At 39.8% G+C, this 9,839-nt stretch overlaps 1 protein-coding gene and 1 long non-coding RNA gene across 3 annotated transcripts in view; one reads left to right on the top strand and one right to left on the bottom strand.

The window, feature by feature from the left end:
- Positions 1-673: 673 nt before the first annotated feature.
- prlhr2a (prolactin releasing hormone receptor 2a) lies at positions 674-3,004 on the bottom strand. The gene is made up of 2 exons (XM_020093727.2): positions 2,541-3,004; positions 674-1,378 (listed from the first exon to the last, which is right to left on the bottom strand). The coding sequence occupies exons 1-2, from the start codon at positions 3,002-3,004 to the stop codon at positions 742-744; spliced, it is 1,101 nt and encodes a 366-aa protein (XP_019949286.1). The 3' UTR covers positions 674-741.
- Positions 1,184-9,839, top strand: part of LOC138407491 (uncharacterized) — a 13,128-nt gene continuing 4,472 nt past the window's right edge. The window contains exons 1-2 of one of the 2 annotated variants that reach the window (XR_011240914.1): positions 1,184-1,320; positions 2,518-7,715. This is a non-coding gene — a long non-coding RNA (uncharacterized lncRNA). Of the gene's footprint in view, positions 1,321-2,517; positions 7,747-9,839 lie in introns of those variants that run through there. The other variant, XR_011240913.1, reaches the window with a different exon arrangement.

Below are 9,839 nucleotides of genomic sequence, written 5' to 3'. Positions count from 1 at the left end.
CAGAATATTATTAGTTGCCTGGAGTGATCTCACTTGAGTCAATGTGTCTGAAGAATGTTGTGAGCATTACAAACAGCTGTAACCTACTGCCCCTATCTCTAAATCTTGATCTGAACAGTCACAGTAAGGAGACTGCACATAGACTGTAGGCTATATAAAGATGGATGACTTCCCACCATCCAGATATGAAGCCATATTTCCTGGATGTGAATGTATCGTACGCATTTGGAGTGTGTGTAGTAGCGATCGGTGGATGGAGCCACACCGATAAACACGCTTGACCAATCCAGTCAATCTCAGCTCTCAATCATGACTTTCAACCACTTTTAATAACAATAAATAACAAATGAAATACAAACTTACTGGAAATATTTACACTGGAACAAACATCAATGTGACTAGATTTACCTAAAATGACAGAAACCATCGTAGAGAAACCTTTCTTTGTACTTTTTCAGTTTTGACCATGTCCCGTCCTCTTACATGGAGGAGGCGGAGATAATAACCTATACTGCAGCCAACCACCAGATGGCGATCAATATGTTTTGGTTTCCCTTTTGGCAGCTATCATTTTGTCCATCTTTGTATTCAGCAAACAACAGAACCAAATTTAGTGTGGATGGTTTGAGAATCTTCCTCATATCTAATCCTGTCATTTTGCATGTTTCCAGAAACACAATGAGTGAAGTCTGTCCAAAGAAGAAAAGACTTAAACAACAAGCTGCCCGGAACACAGGAGCTTTACAAAACCACGCTGGCTGTGGCACAGTTATTGGCCGAGATGCCGATGCGACGGCGACACGTGAACATTTTGCGGAGCTCTGCGCGGAAGCGGTCGTGCAGCCATGCGTAGAGGAAAGGGTTACAGCAGGAGGAGCTCATTGCGCACAGGTGGCAGAGCAGCTGAATGAGCAGAAAGTACCTCTTATCAATCAAGTCAATGTCAATGTCACGCAGGACGTTGAAGACACTGATGGGCATCCAGCAAATGCCGAACGCTGCCACCACCAGGCTCACCAGGCGGAAGGTCTTGCGTTTGCGCATGCGCTGGGCCTCAGCCTGGCTCTGGGTGTGGTGGCCGGGTATGACACAGTTCCGAAGCTTGACGGAGATGCACAGGTAAGAGATGCAGAGCGCAGAGAGAGGCAGGACGTAGGTGATGAACAGGGTGCTGTACGCGTAGGCCAGCCGCTCCCGCTCCTGGCCCATCCAGAACTCCTCGCAGATGGTGAAGCCCTCGTTCTTGAACTCCACGTGGTAGGTGTGAGCCACAGCTGGAGCCACCAGACTGCAGGACAGCAGCCAGATTCCAGACAGGAGGTAGGTGCACGCCAACACCGAGATGCGCTTTTTCAGAGGGTGCACTGTGGCGTAGTATCTGCAAAGAAAGAAGAGGAGGAGAGTGGGATTAGATGAGATCTGTCCTGTCTAAATGTGTGTGTGTGGGGGGGATCATGCCAGGTTATTCAATTTCAAAGAATAACATGCAAATGACAGTGCAGTGTTTGTAGCACCACAGATAATAACAGCCTTGTGTAGCTTAGAAAAAGAAAAATGTTTTATCTTCACAAATATCACCATTCAGATCCGCTGCTGTTTTCATGGTCAGCATATGAGGCTGGATTTGTTCCTGCTTGATGCAACGAGCAATGGGGAAAATGTACAGTCTTTAGTATTGTCTGATAAAGCCCTCTTCCTTTCTTTCTGTTCAAGAGATGTACTTGTAAAAAGACTCAAAGGAGGGATTCTAGCTGTAGCTGCTGTAGTGTGAGCAGCCATGAAAGAAACATTACAACCTCTTTACAAATGAAGCCTAAATAGTGAACACGTGATTAAAACTCAATAAAAGCAGCACAGTGCAAAAAATCCATTAAATATTCAGAATGTTTTGGATGAAATATTGAGCAGAGAGCTGCTAATGTGTGCACCTGCAACTGTGTGAAGTGCCTGTGACCTACAGGATTCTTTTGTTTTTTAACATATTCTTCTCAATAAATTAGTCAAGGCACGTTTACAAAATGTATCCTGGTATCAATTTTCTTCAAGTAAAAAATGTGAAAAGGTTCCATTTGACCTCTAGATGACAGCAGGGTTTAGAGTTCTTGAGCTCAGAGAGAAAAACACTTCAAGGTCTGTTATCATTGAAACAACTCAACATTCCTTCTCAATCAAAAACCACAATACACTCCATGACTCGTGTTACATTATTCAAGGGATTATTTTAATTATCATTGCCCACTATGATTATATATGCCTGTAATGTCTCCGCTCAATTCTTTTCAGAGCTGGTATGAAAGCATCCACTATCCAGGTGCTTACATTTGCATCTGCAATTTGAGGCAATTTTCTTCAAGAGAGGCATGATGCACCTTTTTTCAAGGAGTTTGTAGAAAGGTGACTAAGTGGGTTTGGATGAAAAACCAAAGAATTTGTTTTGCCTTTTGCTCTTCTGATGAGGCATCAGTGAGAGATACATGCATGCAAACAACCGTGCATATTTTTATTGTCTGTCCACAGTCACCTGGTTTATTGTGACGTACCTGTCCACACCGATGGCTGTGAGAGTGAAGACTGACACGTACACCGTCACAGGCTGGATGAGGTAGACCAGGTAGCACATGAAGCGCCCGAACACCCAGCCGTGTGGGTTGAAGGCATACGCCAGCGTGAAGGGGACGCACGTGGCACACATCAGCATGTCGGAGAAGGCCAGGTTCCCGATGAAAAAGTTGGTGACATTGTGCATCTTGCGGGTGCAGCAGATGACGTAGAGGAGAAGGTAGTTGCCAAACACGCCCACCAGGGCCACCAGAGTGTAGCAGGGGATGATGAGCGGCTTGAAGGACTGCAGCAGCTCAACGCCCACAAACTGGGGACTGCGCTTGGAGGAGCTGTTGTGCAGCGCCACCTCAAAGACCTGGCCGCTGTCATTCCCATTCACATCATGCAGCATCATGCATGGGGGGGTGAGCTCAGCTACCCAGCCGCTGCCTGTGCCCTCCATCCCAGAAGACTGATGAAGACCTGAAGGTGTGAAATCATCATTGCAATACAGTGTGTGCTCGCAGCAATATGCACAATGAAGTATGAAGCACTGCACATGTTTAGTCCATCAAACATCAGTGCACAGATGGACTGTTTCTCTTCCTAAGAACACATGCGAAACATGTACAGTCTCAATAGGGAACACACGAAGGACAATCTGAACAAATCCAAATCTAGTATTAAGTATTTCTAAAGATTTGTCCAATGAGAAAATAATTTCAAATAGTCTGCAATGATGGAGAATTGGTGCATGTTTGCATAATTTCCATCTTTTTCTTTTCAGCTGAAATATTTTCTGCTGATATGCTGAGAGAAATGAACACTCTTTGTGCACAATTAATTCAATAGAAATGTTCCATTTTATAATTTTACAACCACGTGAAACTGCAGATAAACTGCTCAGTTTAATGAGGCTCTTCTTCTATCCATTTATAATTCACATGGTTGCATGAAGCTTCAAAGAGAGATGCACTGTATAATAGTAACTGTCTTTTGTCACAGTATCACAATGTGTCCCTTCAATAACGTCAGTGGAGTTACAGTGATGTGGCGTGTGCACATGGAGCACAGCAGGTGTTGGTTTCAATTCACATCCACTTAAAAAACATTAAACCCAGCAGGTGGAACTTAAAGGGTGCGTCACAGTGACGTAACAGTGAAATAAAGTCACTCAGCAGTGACACATTAGAATTTCCTGTCCAGATCTTCTAATAATACTACTCAAAATAAGAAACATTCAGGAAATTTGACCACAGATAAAATTCAAATGTCGTCACTGAAATCCCCCTCAGTCATGACTCTGTCTGCACAGGGTAATCAGCAGCAGGTTTTACTGTGAACCGAAGACACAGTATCTATATAGGGCTATTGTATATTAACACCTCTGTATCCCTTCTGCAAACAAGACTAAAAGTATATCAACATGGTGGCAGTAATATTGAGATATTTAGTTCAACACACATCACTGTATGATACTATAAATATTTACTGTCTCTCTACAACTTTAGATCCCATGCAGTTGATAGGAAACTGTACAGCCCCTATGGAACATACAGGACAACCATGAACAAATCCAAATCTTTTAAATTCAAGCTAAAAAAAACGTGATTTAAGAGATGTATAAATAGAAAAAAAAATTGTTTGCGCAACAGTCCATCCATCTTTATCTTTTCAAGTCAAAATAATTGCTCCAGTGACTTTTAGTTATTATTAAATCAATTCCCAATTTCGCATCTCCAATGAGATTAAATGCCTCTCACCTACCGTGCGTTGCCTTTTCAGTTTCCAGCCGCAGAGTGAGTGTGAGTGGAGGAGAGATGAGATCCAGCGGAGCCTTTGTGCGCCTCTGGAGAGATGCGCGCCTCTCACACTGACTGAAAGCGGAACAGCGCCACAGAGCCGTGCGTCCTCACTCTGATCCTCCGCACTGTGGGTCATGTGCCGGACCAATTACTGATGTGACAGCCGTCGTGATGCGTTTAAGTGTTGTCCTGACAGTAGACCAACAGCTGCACAATCCGGGTGTCGAGCACGGCTCTGCATTTAAATCTGCCTTTGAAACTTGACTGACAGGCAGCTGCGATGAATGACTGAGGCGTGTGTCTCTGCAGGTTCAGTCTGCACATTCTCAACGAACATTTACATGAACAAACCTCCTGTAGCAAAGTAACACTCTGTCAAAGAGAAATTACAGTTTGGTCTGCATTTTCACATCTGCTTTTTTACCCTCGAATTTGGCTCAGTGTTCTTCACAGATAAGAAAAGATCAAATTAGATTATATAAAATACAGTAATGTTGGGTTATGATACGATACGATTATATAAGATAAGATGTACCTTAATTGCCGTCAATTAAGATTGACACAGCAGTGCCAGTATGGACAAATTGAGTGAGAAATAGATTAGAAACAGAATCCAGAATGAATAAGATAAAAAATGGACTTATTGTATACAGTGAAATAGAAATACTACATATATTAAATATTATATACAGAAGAACAATGAACCCCTGGAACCCCTTATCCAAAGCTATATTTATATATATATCAGTGATGGGTTATTGTGACGGGCACCTTTTTTGTGTATAGGTCCGTTACACAGTCTAATGTTTGAACTTTCATTCTCCACTGGTCACAAATATTTGTAAAGCGACCGAGGGGGCAGACTGATAAGGAGGTGACGTGATGGGGTGTCTGAATGAGAGGATGACCACTGTGGGCAGGGTGTTTGATTTGTGCTAAACTGATTGTCAGGACATTCAGTCTCTCCCATAATGACAGCAGAGGCAAAACAATCACTGCTCTATACGCTTGAATTAGTGGAGCTACTCTGAATCAATACCCTGCTGTGAAGCCAGAAGAGAAGGCATGGTAAAGGAAATCCTGGTGTGACATAGCCAATGAAGTGTTCGTTTAATGCTGGAGGAGTTTAGCTGTATGTAATTAAAGCAGAGACAGAAATTAACCAGAGGCCACTGGAACATGCAACACACTGGCAATACAATCAATAAAAAATACGTGATTTAGTTAAGATAAAATAAAATAATCCTTAAGTCATCCCACAATGGGGAAATTTATGATGTTACATGTAGCAAGAGTAAATAATAGCAAATAAACAAGAAATACTTATAATTGCAGGAAATGTAAAAAGAAATACAGGAAAAATATAAAGTGAATAAAAACTAGTAGAGTGTAAAAACTTTCTTCGTGTTTGGATTTCTGGATTTGCGCTTTGTGTTTGGATATTTGTTTGCATTCTGACTTCTTTGTTCATGTTTTATTTTGAAATTCCATTCCTTGTGTCTCTCATGCTTTACTTCCTGTGTTTCCTGCCCTTGTAATTGTTTGCACCTTATGTGTTTTACTTGTGTTCAACCATCCCTGCCTCCCATATTCCCTTTGTCAGGTCGTCTGTCCACGTTTCCAGTGTTGGGATCTAGTGTTTCAGTTTCTCTCACTGTCGTCACTCTACTTTGTTATTTAGCATTTGTGACTTTTTTAATGGAGGTTGGGATTTTCAGTTACAGTCTTCCAGTGACTGCAAGGCTGTTTACTTGATCTTTTTTTTTTTATTTGCTGTTAAGATCTGTCATCTGCATTCAGGTCCTACAAACATTAAACCCTGTAGTGCCTGTTGTGCAAAGTTGCAAAACAATCAAAATACAACTAAAGAATAAAATGCAAGAATACATTAAACAATATAACAAATCAAATCCATGGAATAAAATAGGTCAGATAAAAATTAAAACTGAATCGATTCATCTTCTGAGGAAAACTGGTGAATGCAGTATTAAGCATATCATCCAAACTAAAGACCAAACATAGGTTGAAAGTTGTTAAATTCTGATATTATTATATATGGATTTCCAAAACTATGGAAACTAGAGTTGCACTCAGTAGAGTGCAAACCTCCACTGAGGTTCAACAGTCCCTTTAAAGTTCCAGTGTGCAACATTTAGGTGAAAGGGATTTTTGGCAGAAATTTAATATAAAATAATCCTAGTGATATTTTCACTGATGTGTTTCATCTAAATTGTGTGAATTGTTGATTATTTGACAGTAATTTTCTTTTTGGTAATGGCATGTGTTCTCTTAGTATGAGTTATGGCTATAATCCGTGATCGCTGTCAGGTAAGCAGTGTTCTTGAAGACAACAGATAATCACCTGAAGGCCTTTACTGCTGCCGTAGTGAGAGGCTGATCTGCGTCCTCTCTGTTGTACCTCATGTGCTAAATCTACTGTCTTCATTGGCATCTCGGCAAATTATCAATTATATTTACTTGACATGTGATGACACATTCACAGTCCAGGTTATCATCAGCCGCTTGAAAAAGTGCGATAAAGAGAGGATTAGCAGATCAGAATAGCTCTGTGACGCTATAGAGCTGCTAACATTGATAATAGTTAGTTAGCAGGGTCAGGAGCTCATGTCATTATGCTTTTTGGCATTATCATCTCAGTTTAGCATTTGCTCAGTAACAGTAAACACAACATCTTAAGCTGTATGTTATTTAAAGTTTTTAGCCCTGAACAAAAACATTGGGTAGAATAAAAAATGTACCTAATTATGGCCATTTTTCAGTTGTTATACAACATTTACCCTGGACCAAAGATTGACTAGCAAGCAGACAGACAGTATCAACCACTGAGCAAATAATGAGTACAACTTACTAGTTGTCATGATTCTACCCCTGTGTTCTTGTTGTTTTGTAAGGCTTTTGATTTGTGTTGGACCTTGGAGACCTTTTGGATTTCTAATGTGTGGATAATTTTTTTGGGACTCATTGTTTTTATGGACTTTGACCTTGTTGTTTTCCTTCGGTTTATTTTTGGGATGTAAATGTTTGCACTCTGAGTTTATTAGTGGAAGTTTCATTTTGAAACGTCTTTCCTTGTGTGTCCTCTTATTTCACTTCCTGTCTTTGTTTGGTTCGTTTGTCTGTTGATGACCAGCCCCGCCTTCATTACCTTCACATGTGTCTTGTTAACTTTGTATATTTAGTCTGTGTTTCTCTTTGCTCAGGGCTAGTTTGTCTCGTCAGTTCTTCATCAGTTCATTAGTGAGTTTTTTTTAGTGATTTTTCTTGAGTGTTTTGCCAACTTCAACTTTTTTGATGTTGCCTTCAGCATTTTGAGTTTTTGGATCCTACTGTCAACCTGTTCACATACTTGTAAGTCAAAATTAAAACTGTTCATTAGGTCTGTCCTTGTTTTACAACTGCATGTTACATATTTTTTCCTAAAGGTAACAGTAATATGCCTTCTTTCAAAGAATGTATGTCAAATGTCCCATTTGATGAATTCATTACCTCCCCAAAGGAGGTGTTTGTCTTTCTGTTAGTCAACACAAAAAGTAGTGAACTAATTTCTGCAACATTCTGTGGAGAGGTGGGGCCTGTTCCAAGGAAGGATCAGTTACATATTGTAGCAGATTCAGATAAATGGGCTGAACAATTTTTTTCCCCCACTTTCTTTAAAGGATCAGTGCGTAGAATTTGGTGACATCTTGTGGTGAAGTTGCATGTTGCAGTTGAATACCCCTTACCTCACCCTCCCCTTCCAAACATGAACGAGAACCTGTGGAAACCTTCAGTTGTCATAAAAACTCAAAATATGTTTAGTTTGTCCAGTTTGGACTAATGTAAAAAAACATGGGGTCATCTGTAGAGAGGAACTGCTCAAGAGCCCATGTCAAGAAAGTGTTTTGGCGTTGGTGGATGTACGTGCACTCCAAATGCCTTTCTAGTTCATTGTTCATTCATAAATCATTGAATTTATATTTATTTCATATTTATGTATAGTTCAGGTACCTTAATGTATAATTAACCCTCATCACTTCATGGATCAATGTGAGAGACCAATGCATTTATTGATAGTGAGACCGGACACCTGTCAAGTCAGGTGTCTTGAGGGATTGACCAAATACATAGGCATAACACACAATGTATGTAATTGTACACTAAATAATACTACTAACTGCTTTACCAAAAGAAAGAGAAAACACCATCCATTTTCAATTAAATCAACAGCATGGAAAGCATTACTATAGAGTACACTTTTTAAAGCTAGTTAAGCATTTCTTAAAACACAAACATTTTAAGGTTATTTAAAAGAAAGTGGTGTCAAAAATGCCCCAAAAAGTCCCCTAAATATTGATTATTGGTGTCTGATGAGTATAAGAGGAGCATTTCAAACTTGTGTATTTGAGAATTAGTTTTTAAACACGGTGCACTTGCAGGTTTGTATTTTTAGGCTATTAATAAAATAAATAAATGGTCTAGTCCTGTTTGTTATGAATCTTAATGATTTCTGAGAAAGGCTTTTATAAGCTCAAAGGCAACCAACAAGTTTTTTCTCTTATTTACATTTGGTATTTTGCAGTCTGTGTAAATTCAGCTTATTAGGCAACCCTTCTTATTTGTGTATGCAGGGGAAATATTAGGAATCATGTCAACAATTTCTCTCTATCCATGAAACCTGTGATTAGAGCAGCTATCTGCCCATACTGTGTACAGGTAAGCATGCCCAGATGCGAATCAAAGGGCTCTAGACAACATCTAATGGCTCAGTATGTGTGATGAGACTGTGAAGGTGGATGCTGATTAGCCTCATTGTTCAACCAGGGTCACAAAAATGAAAAGAGTGAACACACCGGCTCCATGTCGCAACCTGTTTCAGAACTAAACAACATGCAGCGATAATGGTCACATACTCACAAATAAAAGAAAGGCTCCAAGGATATATAGTTAGATGAAAAGCATGTGTTTAAAAAATCTATAACAAAAAAAAGAACACTTTTTTTGTATTGGTCCATTACTGTCAGATGTGCATGACAGGGGAGAAGATTTCTCTATGATGTTTCAGACAGCAATCATTTTCTGTTTAATACAATCATATCATTTGGAAATGTTTAATTGGACCATGTGACAACAAAAGGCCCAAATAATTTATTATGAATCAAAATTTTTTACAAATGAAATGATACTGTGTGAAAAGCATCTAAACACATCACGAAAATATATCTTGAAATAAAATATTTCACGGTTGCACTGTTTACTGCTGTGTACCCTGCACATGTTTTCAATATGTTGAAATATCTCTGCCTGCTGTTCACTGTAGTTGAGAGGAATGCATGAAGCATCATTTTTGCTTTGAATGCAGCACCAAATATATGGCTGCTTGTCTAAGGCTTATCCCTCTAAAGGTTACCCTCGGGCCTCTGATAAGCTCTTGATTCATATTATATTAGATAGTGCTGGTATCTGCGGATCCTGTTGTTTCTAACAACATCCAGA

Source organism: Paralichthys olivaceus, chromosome 4 (genome assembly GCF_024713975.1).
Source record: "Paralichthys olivaceus isolate ysfri-2021 chromosome 4, ASM2471397v2, whole genome shotgun sequence".
In the NCBI taxonomy this organism is placed as follows: Eukaryota; Metazoa; Chordata; class Actinopteri; order Pleuronectiformes; family Paralichthyidae; genus Paralichthys; species Paralichthys olivaceus.
This window is presented reverse-complemented; position numbering and strand designations above follow the sequence as displayed.

Bases quoted from the DNA above. Each gene is read 5' to 3' on its own strand.
- prlhr2a (XM_020093727.2), bottom strand. From the start codon at position 3,004: ATGGAGGGCACAGGCAGCGGCTGGGTAGCTGAGCTCACCCCCCCATGC. The intron at 1,379-2,540 runs GTACGTCACAAT...CTTTCTTTGCAG, and splicing joins ACAGCCATCGGTGTGGACAG to ATACTACGCCACAGTGCACC.